Raw genomic sequence first — 13,098 nt, 5'->3', positions numbered from 1 at the left:
CCAGTGGTGCTATTATTAGATGAAGAGCAATTTATTTCCACAGAGTTTACCATCCTTAAATCTCCCCTGGCCCCACCTTCCTTGCCTTTGTCTGGAACCAGAAGGATCCAGTTGTGTGACTCCTCTTTCCTCCCACACAACCTGTGTCCTATCAATCAATCCCTTGAGACATACCTGGCCCTACAAAGGAAAACAAAGCAAATCCTGTAGAGAGGTCTTGATCCAGTGGTGAAATTCAACTTTTTTTACTACCGGCTCTGTGGGCATGGCTTGATGGGCATGCCAGGGGAAGATACTGCACAATCCCCATGCTCTCCCCACTCCTGGGGGAAGAATATTGCAAAATCTCCATTCCCACCCCACTCTGGGGCCAGCCAGAGGTGGTATTTGCCAGTTCTCCAAACTACTCAAAATTTCCACTACCGTTTCTCCAGAACTGGTCAGAACCTGCTGAATTTCATCCCTGTCTTGATCCTACTCTTTGGCAGAAGAACCTTCAGTAGAGATCGAGAAGAAAGCAATTGCCTTTTTTGCTTGAGACAACCTCCTGAGCATCTTCTGCTTTATCTGAAGAAAAATAAGGATGGACAGGGACAATACAGGCTGGTCTATAACTTTATTAAGTGGGGTTGCTTGCATGTTTAATCTGATTTTATTACGTTGCATTTGGGGTTATAGTTTGCAATGCACCAAGTTTTGCAGGAGACATTTAAAATGGTTTGTGTAGAGTTATATTGCATAAGTTGGATGTGGTAAGCTTAAATATCAACAGTTTCTTCATTATTCTTGCATAACTTTGTCCTTGTTGTTTTAACAATGACAGTTTTCTTTGGTGCAAGGTACAGCCACTTCTTAGACAGAATTTTATTCACTTTGTAAAAGAAATTCCTTGTGTAGGAAGTGACATCTATCAATATGTCGAAAAATTCACTGCAGGGTCATCTTAATGGTGCTTCTGTTCCGATTCTTTATCATGCTGGTTTAAAGATTTCTAGTTTACTGTTTCAGTTCTTGTTGATTGCCTTCTATTGATTGTTGGCATGCCAAATGTCTTTATCCAACTGCAGTCATGATTTTCTCTGTTCCTACTGAGCATTTACTCAACGACCACAGCTATAGAGCTGGCCCAGGCATGACCCAGTTAACAACTGCATTTCTTAAGAATGGAAATTCTGGTCCCCGTTGTGTTCGTAAGTCAAGGACCACTTGTGCAGAATTCGTTCCTGTATGTACGTGACAATTACAACCTCACGATGACCAAATACAATCGCCACCTAAAGATTAACATTTTTGATTCTATGATTGCTGGTAGAGGATTACACAAAAGAGAACTGTTTAGATAAGGTGGGATCTATTTTTTCTGTTGTACATCAGCTAATTGCAAGAAGTTACTTCATCAACACATAGCTCAAGGCCCCCTTACATGAAGTTGTCTACGGAGAGTCTCAGTCACCCAGGTCATGGTTGTCCCAAAGGTGCTATTTTCTTTGAAAAGTTTCGCTGCTCACCCAAGAAGCATCTTCAGTTCTTCAGTAGAATTTAAAAAGTTTCTTAAATTCTTAGCGTCTTAGATGAGAAACGAAACATTTTGAAAGAAAGAAAAAAAACCCAAGAAAGTCCAGTTGACTTTTGGAAAAAGCACCTTTGGGACTTAGATGTTATCTTCACAACAATGACATTGTGAGATAGGCTTAGCTGAGTGAAGGCAGTTGGACCAAAGTTGTCTAATGAATTCCATGACTGTGAGTAGACTTGAACCTGGTGTCCCTGTTACTTCTATGGAATTTCAGAAGAGAACTTGCCCTCACTAGCTTGAAGTGGCAAATGTCAGAAAGAAGAAATGCAACTGAGTGGTGTATATGTGATCTTAAAAATATAATTACATTCTTTTACAGAGAATGAATATTTCCTGCATGTAAAAATACAATACAATACAATAGCAGAGTTGGAAGGGACCTTGGAGGCCTTCTAGTCCAACCCCCTGCCTAGGCAGGAAACCCTATACTGTTTCAGACAAATGGCTATCCACATCTTCTTAAAGACTTCCAGCATTGGGGCATTCACAACTTCTGGAGGCAACTTCTGTTCCACTGATTAATTGTTCTAACTGTCAGGAAATTTCTCCTCAGTTCTAAGTTGCTTCTCTCCTTGATTAGTTTAATCAGCAGAGCATCAATCAGCAGAGCATCAATCACATACCCATTACCACCATTTGATTTTCTTGATCCTTACCCCCCATGCCACAAACACCCCGCTTCCCTGTTCATTGGCCACGCCAGTGAGACTTTTAAATGCAACATATTTATTCCTTCCAGTTTGGTCTTATGGAACCCCATGACCAGGATTTCTAACCCGTGGCATTTTTAAAATAGGTGGACTTCAAGTCCCAGAATTCCACAGCTGTCTGCTGAATTCTAGCAATTGAAGTCCACCTATCTCAGGAGCTGGCAACCTTAAATGCTCAAAGAGCCGTTTGGACCCGTTTCCCACAGAAAAGAAAACACTGGGAGCCACAAAACCCTTTCTGTGCCCGCCTATTTCCTGAGCGGCCAAAAAACTAGCATATGTAGTTGAATTGAACATTCGGTTTCCTTCTGAAACTTTTCTTTTCTTGGCTTTATCCATGGTTGACTTACTGGGAGTCGAAAAGCTCAATAAATCACGTGTGGACAGGTGTCGCACATTGGAGGTTGTGATGCATATTTTGAGTGACAGGGAGCCACAGCAGAGGGATGAAAGAGCCACATGCAGCTCCAGAGCCTCAGATTGCTGACCACTGGCCTATCTTAAAGTTGCCATGGTTGAGAAAACTTGCCCATAACGATTGAATTGGACATGTCAAATTCTGGGATGTGTGCATCTGATAGTTGGATGATCATCTCTGTTCCTCCTCATTCTGTTTTTAGGAATCCAAATGAAGATTAGTAACCATGGTAGATGTGCTATGGTGTATCAATCATACTTCATTCCAATGGGACACTTGATGCAGCACAGAGATGGCTCTTGAAGGTTATTATCACTCTGATTTATTGCACCCTGATCAGGTCACTGAATCTGCTCCAGTTTAAGCATTGTTCTGGTTTTGAGTCACTTAGAGGAGCTTCTAATGGGCAGGGTGGATATGAAAGAATATGCACCACTTCCTGATGGCATAATCCTTGACTATTGTGGATAAGGGTGGCGCTGGAGGATACATTCACAGACACGATCCTCCTATAGATGCAGAAATCGGGGTTCATAGCTGATGAGCGGATGCAATGTCGCAAGCCAGCAAGGTGTTGAAAGGCTTGCTTTGAGATTCTGTAATGATAGGGTAACAAATGCTACAGCTCTCCGAACTAAGCTAGCTCCGTCCAGCAGAGGAATTGAGAGTGCAGAGTTCTGCCTGCAGGTAAAAGGAGTTGTATCCTTACAAGCATAGCGCCAGCACTGTAGGGGATGTGTTACACAGAGATATACCACCTTCATCAACGTCAGACTAATAAAATCTCTATCTACTGAATCTACATATATAAAAATGGCTCTGTGTGTTTGTGTGTTCCAGCATAACTTTGGAACACCTCGAGCAATTTCAACCAAACTACGTACACAGATGACTTACTCTCTGGAAATAAATACTGTCCTGGGTAAGACACCCCTAACACCCCTAACACACCTCGGTGCTATGAATGGTCACTAAACAAATGATTGCAACCTGAGGTCTATCTGTACAAGACAAAATTGTTCTCATCTCTTTTCACAATACAGACAGGGTTGGGGGTCCAAGAAAGAAATGGATAGCATAACAAATTTGCATTAAATCAACCAAATAACTTGACCCAGCTATACAGAGCCCTTGGCCAGATACCATGATATATAAAACGTCCCTCGTAGTTGCAGACTCTAACCCTAAACCCATCCAGGAAATGTGGGGAGATAAAATGTAATGCTAGGTAGCCAATTCATTTCCAAGGTCTTCCCAGAAATGGTTGTCTTCCTTCTATTCAAATCCTTCATAGAGCGAGCGTATCCACTTCTTGATTGTGTTCTGAATCCATGGCACAACACAGCAGACTTTGGCATAGACCCCTGGGTTCCCTTTTTGAGCACACACATACTTCCCCCAAGAAACCACACCTTCAAGTAGCCCACTGCAGATGAGTGGGCCTCCAGAGTCACCCTACAAGGGGGGGGAAAGCAGAAATTGTCACTTAACACTCCCATATTGATCCTATCCTAGTTTAACTTTAAGAAAAAGAACTAGCATATTTTTTGGAGTATAAGATACTCTGAAGTATAAGACGCACCTAGCTTTTGGGGAGGAAAACAAGAAAAAAAACTGTCTCTGCCTCTTAGCAATTTGCCTCCTTGCAGCAAACAGCCTGTTTCAGTTTCAGTTTTGCCTGATTAGCACAGGGAAAAACAAAATCTGCCTCTGCCTCCCAGCAATTTTTCTCCTTGCAGCAAACAGCGTGTTTCAGTTTCAATTTCAGCACAACCTGATTAGCACAAGCGACTGATTGTTGGTTAGATTGACCTCCTGATGATCAGCTGTTTCAGGCTGCAGAGATTGCCATGTCCTGTTGCAATCTCCATGTGCCCTGTTTTCAGCCTCCATGCGCCCCATTTTAGGTCTCTGCACACCCCCTTTTCCACCTGTTCTGGGCAGAGGGGATCGGAATGGGTGGAAAACAGGGTGCGCAGAGTCCGAAAAAAGGGGGTGTGGAAGCGGCAATAGGCAATGGCAATCCCTGCAGCCTGAAATAGCTGATGGTCAGGAGACCGATCCAACCGACAATCAGCTGCTTGTGCTAATCAAGCTGTGCTGAAGCTGAAACTGAAACAGGCTGTTTGCTGTTTGCTGCAAGGAGGCAAATTGCTGGTGGCAAAGGCCAAAGTGTGGAGGCTAGTGGGTGGGCGGGACTACATTCAGTGTATAAGATACACCCAAATTTTCACCCTCTTTTAGGGTGGGGGGAAAGTGCATCTTATACTCCAAAAAATGCGGTAATTCATTTTTATCTTATCATGCCAGCCCAACCACTAACTGCAGACCCCAGCATCAGCACATTTGCCCACCCTTGGCAGAGTGAAATACATGCCACTAGACATTATGGAACCATATATAGGTAGTCCTTGACTTACAGCCATTCATTTGGTGACTCTTGTTACAACTGCACTGAAAAAAGTGACTTACTACCAGCACTTACAATGATCAAAAACGGAGTGCTTGGCAACCGGCAAGTTGCAGCATTCCGGAGTTACTGAAAGGGATCATCATTTGTGACCTTCCCGGCTGGCTTTCAACAAGCAAAGACAATGGATGAAGCCAGATTTGCATTAAGAATGGCCTGATTCACTTGACAAGTACAACGATTTGCTTAAAACCGTGGCCAAAAAGGCACGGCTGACTTAACTGCCTGGCTTAGCGATGGAAATTCTAATCCCGATTATGGTCATACGTCAAGGACTAGCTGTACATGTCTCTAGTCATTACAATTATAACTGTCACATAAAGTGTTTTTTTATCAGGGCAACCTGGTTTACCCAAATGTGGGATGGTTTCGCCTTTCAGCCCCAATCTAGGACTCCTTGCAAGCAATCGCTTTTGCGACAAATGACTTTTGTGTTGAATGTCAATTTGACCCTTTATGTCTTTGTCGATAAAATAAAAATATACCGTATTTTTCAGAATATAAGACGCACCAATATTTTAAAGAAGTAAATTTTAAAAAAAGTTTTTGCACTCTGCAGACCTCCCCAAAATGGTCCGTTTTTCACGAAAACAGGCCCGGTTTTTTTTTCCAAAAAAGGGCATGAATAGTCTTTAGGAGGCTTGTAGAGTGCTCCTGGGGGGTGGGCCCCCTCAAAAACGAGCAAAAAATGGCCTGTTTTTCATGAAAACAGGCTCATTTTTGTCAAAAAAAGGGGGGGCATGCATAGCCTTTAGGAGGATTATAGAGTGCTCCTGGGGGCTGGGGGGGGGGAAAACAAAATTGAGCAAAAAAGGGCCCATTTTTCGCTTACTTCTGCCCTCCCCAGTCCCCAGGAGCACTCTGTAAGCCTCCTAAAGGCTATACATGGCCATTTTGGTGAAGGGGCGGGGTTTCAAGAGGCAAAAAATGCTGTATTCAGTGTATAAGGTGCATACAGATTTTCAGCCTCTTTTTTGAGGGGGAAAAGGTGCCTCTTATACTCCAAAAAATACGGTAACTCTCACATGTTCTTAAAAGCCTGTACACCACAGGGCTGAAACTGCCACCAGCTTTCACCTTACCTGGCAAGAGTCAATGCCTCCTTGAGGTACTCCGGCGCACAACATGTGTGAAGTGATCCTACCAGAATACGCTTTATTGCACTGATTGGAGGGAACAATGCTGACATTTCCACATTGCATCTTGGCCGGAAGTTTGTCTGCAAGACATACCAATTGGACAATAGTAACAAAAACCAAAAGAAAGTAAGTGGTGCATGAACATCAGGCATATCTGTGGCTTTTTAGATGTTCCTGGAGAGACGTTCATTCAAATTCCACCTTTGGTCCTTCTAATTGGGACAGATTGCCAGATTTCAACCAACAAGCAGAACTTGAGCCAAATATAGTATGTTATAAGAAACCAACCAAGAATGTCTGAACAGACATCAGAAATTTGATCACATTGACTGGGAATTATGGGAGGCAGAATCATAACAGTTCTGGAGAACATGAAGTTGGGGAATGTTGACTGAATTGTCTAATGGCTTGGTTGAGCCAGTTCTTAGGTTTCCATTCATATACAGACTGGAAACTAAAGATTGAGACTTCAAAACTGAATTTATACTTTGTCTTCTCACATATGGCTCCAATGTTGCACTTCTACTTCAAGTTACACCAGACCCTTGAGTGTTTCTAGTTTTTATGAATTATACTCAAAGGGCCTTCTAAAACCAATCCAAACCCCAAGCCTAATCCTAGCTCTAACCTTAACTCTAACCCACAACCCCATCCCTAACCCCTTATCTTAACCCTACCTAGGTTTCTCCTTTCTTTTAAGATCATCCTTTTTAGAAGTACACAGGCCATTTCACAAATGTCTGTCTCAGCACATCATTCATAGATAGATGATAGATAGATAGATAGATGTAGATGTAGATGTAGATGTAGATGTAGATGTAGATGTAGATGTAGATGTAGATGTAGATGTAGATAGATAGATAGATAGATAGATAGATAGATAGATAGATAGATAGATAGTTAGTTTATAGTTATAGTAGTTTATAGTTTATTTATTTGTATGCCGCCCTTTTCCCTGAGGGGACTCAGGGCGGCTCACAAATTAGGGGAAGGGGAGGACAAAACAAGTTATGAACATAAAACAATACATTGTTAAAAGAGAACACAACAATCATACCATTCGGGTGGGGTTAGGGTCTTTAGCCCCAGGCCTGCTGGGACAGCCAGATTTTAAGGGTAGTGCGGAAGGTCTGGAGGGTGGTGAGGGTACGAATCTCCACGGGGAGTTCATTCCAGAGGGTCGGAGCAGCCACCGAGAAGGCTCTCCTCCGGGTAGTTGCCAGATGACATTGGCTCGTTGATGGAATTCGGAGGAGGCCTAATCTATGCGATCTGATCGGTCTAGTGGAGGTAATTGGCAGTAGGCGGTCTCTCAAGTACCCAGACCCAATACCATGAAGGGCTTTGTAGGTGACACCCCTAACACCCCTCGGGGTATGTGTTCTGTTAAGATACAGCCTGTCATGCCTTAAAATGGCTTCTACTGCACTGCAGTAAGATGGTTTCTACTGTACAGCGCAGTGGAGTCGCCATGGTAATGGCTTCACAGTACTCCGCACGGGAGCTCCCTCTGGTAAGGGGGAAAATCTGACATTAGAAATTACATTTCATCCAGACATTTTCCCCCTATAAATAAATACCCAGGCAATGCCGAGTGATCAGCTAGTAGTACAATAAGACAAACAGAATTTAGCAGTGGGACATTAAACAGCAGTAAGAAATTGCCATGTCCATATTTGCATGAATGATGACAAAAGGAAAATAACAATTGCCCATCCCTTTTTGCCCCCTTACTTTGAGGTGATTTGATCGTGCCCCAGCCTGAAACAGTACATTGTTTCCCATCATTTGGGCAACTGGTAGGCAGCCGCGTGACATTAACTGCTTTGGTTATTTTGGCACAGGGTTTAAGCCGAACAAGCATGTAATCCTTGTCTATTTTCTTTTTATTATAACCTGGGTGTGGGATAGCTTCAGCGATATCCACGCACTGCTCCGTGGGTTCAACCTTTTTCAGATTATGCTTTCCTAAACACACTTTCACCCTGTACGAAACGAAATGAAACAGACAGAATAGAAAATCATGAACGAGGCTGAATAACACCACCCTATAGAAACTAGAAATTATTACTTATTAGGTTTTTATCCTCTCTTTATTACTTTATGGGTAACTTAAGATAGTGAGCATACATAATACTCCTTCCTCCTACTTCCTCCTACGTATTTTCCCCACAACAACAATTTTGGAGGTGAGTTGGGTGGAGAAAGATTGACTGGCTTGAATTCATCCAGTCTGCTTTCAGGCCTAAGATGGAACTGGAACTCCACGTCTCCTGTTTCTAGTTTCTAGGCCAGCACCTTAACTACTACATCAAATTGGCTCTGGTGGATTATAACAATAGCACTTAGATTTATATACCACTTCACAGTGCTTTCCAGCTCTCTCTAAGCGGTTTACAGAGTCAGCCTATTGCCCCCAACAATCTGGGTCCTCATTTTGCCCACCTTGGAAGGATGGAAGGCTCAGTCAACCTTGAGCCTGGTGTGTCATCAGTCACATTCCCCTGCTCTCGAGTTGCCACCTGGTCAGGATTGAACTGCCAAATTGCAGGCAGCCGGCAGACAGCAGAAGTAGCCTGCAGTACTGCACTCTAATCACTGCGCCACCACGGCTCATTGTACTGATATTTTAGGCTGAATAGATCATAACAGACAGCAGACAGTTCTTAAAATGCTTATATTGAGCCTCTTCATTTGAGGTTGATTGTGAAATCTTGGGGGTGGGGGGATCGACGTGGACTTTGGGGGCTGTTTCTTGTTGTGCTCCCTGGGAAAGAGCAAGATCCTTGTTCCTTTTCTTAACGTTTGTCTTTCCTGGTAGCAGAGTCTGCTTGTTTTTGCACTGCACTTGCCTGGTTCACACAACAAAACCCTCCATGGGTGATATGATGAGAGTTTCTTTGTTGTTCAGTCTCAGTGTCAGGCATAAACAATGTGAAGAGTTTAATTAGCTACTTCATTGCCCAATGCCTATTTCACAGGAATCTTCCCAGACTGGCAGTTTGCACCTGGGCCAGACTAGACAAGGTCCAATGGCATTCAATTGGGCCAGGCTTCTTATGCCCATGTAAGGATTACAGACTAATTTCCCACTTGACTCCTCCTTCAGCTCGGCCATTCTATTGTCACCTTGATGCTGATTTGGACTAAGAAAACAGGACTGTCTGTCTCATGATTTCCCATCTAGCTTCCATGCTCAAGAGAGAACGTCACCCCCTGGGTCTCCCCATCCTTAGCACCTTAACCACTATATCAACTAGCTCACAAGGCAAGGCTCTTACCCTATGATAAATATGCTTACCATTCCTCCCTGCTGCTTCATGATAATTTCTTTTTGGGCTTACCTTTGTTTGGATCTACAATGGGCTGCTGTCAGCACCCAACACGGGTGCACCAAGCTTCCTCCACAATAAATCCTCCAGTTGCCTTTACCTCCAGTTACAATGGCTGCCTGGAAGGGACGGGAATTTGATGTGCAATCATATCCGCCTATGATTCGGTCACCAGTACTTTCCTGTGCCAAGACTTGAGATAAAAGCACACCAAAAGAAAAGATGGTCATCGGAGCATCATTTGCAAGAACCTAGCCCACTGCTTGGATATCTCCACTTGGTATTTTCTAAAGCCAACCTGAGCATGAAGTCCCTCTACATTCCATTGCATTGTTTGCAATTGTTCTTCTAAGAGGTCTTAGAAGGACTTCGTCCAGCAGGTTTCAAGTTTCAGGTTTCGTTTTATTTATATGCCGCCCTATTCCCAGCGGGATTCAGGGCGGCTCACAAACCCAAGAGGGGAAGGGAAACACAAGAACTACAAATACAGCATTTAAAATAACCAACAGACACACAATCGAGAGGGGAAGGGAACTCATCAACCCCAGGCCTGCCAGGTTTTAATGGCTTTTCGGAAGGCCTGGAGAGAGGTGAGGGTCCGAGTCTCGGCAGGGAGTTCGTTCCAAAGGGCCGGCGCTGCCACAGAGAAGGCCCTCCCCCAGGTAGTAGCCAGGTGGCATTGGCTGGTAGACGGAACCCGGAGGAGGCCAACTCTGTGTGATCTAATGGGTCTTTGGGAGGTAATTGGCAGCAGGCGGTCTCTCAAGTACCCAGGTCCAATACCATGAAGGGCTTTATAAGTGACGATTAGCACCTTGAAGCGTATCCGGAGACCGATCGGTAACCAGTGCAGCTCGCGGAGGATAGGTGTAACGTGGGTGTACCGAGGTGCACCCACAATCGCTCACGCGGCTGCATTCTGGACGAGCTGAAGTCTCCGAATGCTCTTCAAGGGCTGCCCCATGTAGAGCGCAAAACTGGAATATTGCACTATGTCTCCTCCTCCACTACTTACCTCCTGGTATTGATAGCAAAGATCCGAATAAAGCTTACAAATAAGAAAAGGTTGGTTACCTGGAGTTAATTTCCTTACCTGTTGAGCTCACCAGAAGTAACCCCCAAAATAATTGTTTCATCCTAGGTTTTGTGAGGTCAACTGGAACTCAAAAGTCTTGGGACAATTGGCTGCAGGGCAAGAGATCTGCAAAGAACAAATGCATGGATATCTACCAGATTAAATCACGGTTACTGGCCTCCTCTGTGGCAGTAATGAGGCCAACCAACATTAACCTCGGTAACTGTGTATGTAAACAGTTCTCCTGTAATTATTATCTATAATGCATTATCATTAGTTTTGTCCTGCTGTGAAATGTTGGCAATCACTTCCTGTGGGTGAGACATAGATAGATTTAATCGGGCAGGGAAGGTTGGAAATTTTACTCAAATTATTTATTTGTTTAAATTATTTATATGGCCACCTCTCTCACAGCAGTGACAGTGCATTCTCATTGTCTGTGGTCATAATAAAATAATAGAAATGAGGAGAAAATGAAGGAGGAGGCTGATTTATATTTTGATTCTTAGTTGCTTTTGAACATGAGACACATAAAAGAAAGCATATCAATAGTACAACATTTAGCATTCAAAGCAGGGGTTAAATTCAGCAGGTTCTGGAGAACGGGTAGCGGAAATTTTGAGTAGTTCGGAGAACCGGCAAATACCACCTCTGGCTGGCCCCAGAGTGTGGTGGGAATGGAGATTTTGCAATATCCTTCCCCTGGAGTGGGGAGGGAATGAAGATTTTGTAGTATCCTTCCCCTGCCATGCCCACAGAACCGGTAGTAAAAATGTTTGAATTTCACCACTAATTCAAAGTGTTGTATGACAGACGCATTATGGGATTAGTGCTAGAACAATGTTCCATAATTTGGAAGGGGTAAAAAGTAGTTAGCCTACCACTGTGTTTTAGCTGTTTCTCTTTCCAACTTTTCTTTTGAGACACGTTATTACTGGAACCAAATCATCTCAGATGAGCAGGAATCAGGGGTGGGTTCCTGCCAGTTCTAACCTCTTCTATAGAAGAGATTCCACAAATCTACAGTGACATTTAGAACAGGTTCCAGCTCCCTCCCCCTGCCCGTCAGCACATCATCAAGATGAAGAGCAAGAGGAGGAATTCTGGGAGTTGAAGTCCACAAGTCTTAAAGCTGTCAAGTTTGAACACCCCCTGGGTTTTTTTTTCTAAAGGGTTAGGGGTGCAAGGGTCTTGTAACTTGACAGCTTTAAGACTTGCGTGCTTCAAATGCCAGAGTTTCTGAGCCAACATTTTGGTTGCTAAGCAAGAGCCTTGTTCAGTGAGTTTCACCACATTTCACAAGTTGGCCACGCCCATCCAGTCACATGGCTGGCAAGCCACTCCCACAAAGCAGGCCACACCTACAGAAGAGGTTCTAAAAAAATTTGAAACCCACCACTGGCGGAAATATAAATTGATTAAATAAATTGGTATGTGAAAATCTGAGTACTAACTAAAACAAATTTCATTTTCAACAAAATATAAATAATTTTTTTCTATTGGAAGATAAAACCCTATTGAAAGATACATAATAATTTTTTTAACATTTCAATATTTGGCATGTTGAATTTTGTATTCTTGCACAGTGCTATACTTCTCTGATATATATTTAATTAATATAGAGGGAAGGAAAAAGATGAACCCAGACAACTGAATGTTTGGCTATTGTATCTATTAATCTCAACACTTCCCCACATTTTTCAACTGAACAAATTATACATGTGTGTGTGTGTGTGTGTGTGCGTGTGCGTGTGTATGTGTGTGTGTGTGGTTTCTCATTCATCTCTACCTCTGGTTTCTCATTCATCTCTACCTCCAACCTTTAGATGCAATCTGATAGGGAGTAAAATATCAATTATATTTGAGAGAAGATTCCTGTAGCAAAGCAGAAAAAGTCCTTACACGTTTAAGTTCTCTTATAATTATTATCCATAATGCATAATGCACAGTTGACAAGAAACCCTGTTCCAATGAGAGAGAGGGGAGGAGGGAGGGAGGGGGAGGGAGGGAGGGAGGGAGGGAGAGAGAGAGAGAGAGAGAGAGAGAGAGAGAGAGAGAGAGAGAGATGGAGAGTTTTTTCAAGAGAAGAGTTTTTGCACATAAAGAATTCAATAACCAGTCATAAATAATCCCAATAAAAATTCTAGGCAGTCCCTTTATTGCTGGTCTGAGCAAAGGATTAGACTCAATTACCTAAATAACTCTTTCCAGTAATAGGATTCCACATGGCCTTCTTCCACTTTAGACAATGGGTTTATAGCTTCCTTTTCAGCCACTTAAGTAAGACATACATTTCAACTGGTGTTTGTACACCCAGTTAAAATATATCTTTCCAAACTACTCTGCATGATATCCAGAGCCAAAAGTATAGTGCGCTG

General features: G+C 43.1%; 1 protein-coding gene across 1 annotated transcript; it reads right to left on the bottom strand.

Annotated features, from left to right (window-relative positions):
• Positions 1 to 3,979: 3,979 nt before the first annotated feature.
• LOC116515607 (trypsin-3-like) lies at positions 3,980 to 10,781 on the bottom strand. Its single transcript, XM_032227731.1, has 5 exons — positions 10,739 to 10,781; positions 9,658 to 9,838; positions 8,048 to 8,298; positions 6,257 to 6,393; positions 3,980 to 4,159 (listed from the first exon to the last, which is right to left on the bottom strand). The coding sequence occupies exons 1-5, from the start codon at positions 10,779 to 10,781 to the stop codon at positions 3,980 to 3,982; spliced, it is 792 nt and encodes a 263-aa protein (XP_032083622.1).
• Positions 10,782 to 13,098: the final 2,317 nt, after the last annotated feature.

The sequence above is a fragment of the Thamnophis elegans genome, chromosome 12 (assembly GCF_009769535.1).
Source record: "Thamnophis elegans isolate rThaEle1 chromosome 12, rThaEle1.pri, whole genome shotgun sequence".
Taxonomy (NCBI): Eukaryota; Metazoa; Chordata; class Lepidosauria; order Squamata; family Colubridae; genus Thamnophis; species Thamnophis elegans.
This window is presented reverse-complemented; position numbering and strand designations above follow the sequence as displayed.

What these genes read in the sequence shown, in the direction of transcription:
- LOC116515607 (XM_032227731.1), bottom strand. Translation starts at nt 10,781, where the DNA reads ATGAAACAATTATTTTGGGGGTTACTTCTGGTGAGCTCAACAG. An exon ending in CATTGTAGATCCAAACAAAG is followed by an intron (nt 8,299 to 9,657) that starts GTAAGCCCAAAA and finishes CGTTTCGTACAG; the next exon opens with GGTGAAAGTGTGTTTAGGAA. An exon ending in GAGGCATTGACTCTTGCCAG is followed by an intron (nt 4,160 to 6,256) that starts GTAAGGTGAAAG and finishes CCCCCCTTGTAG; the next exon opens with GGTGACTCTGGAGGCCCACT.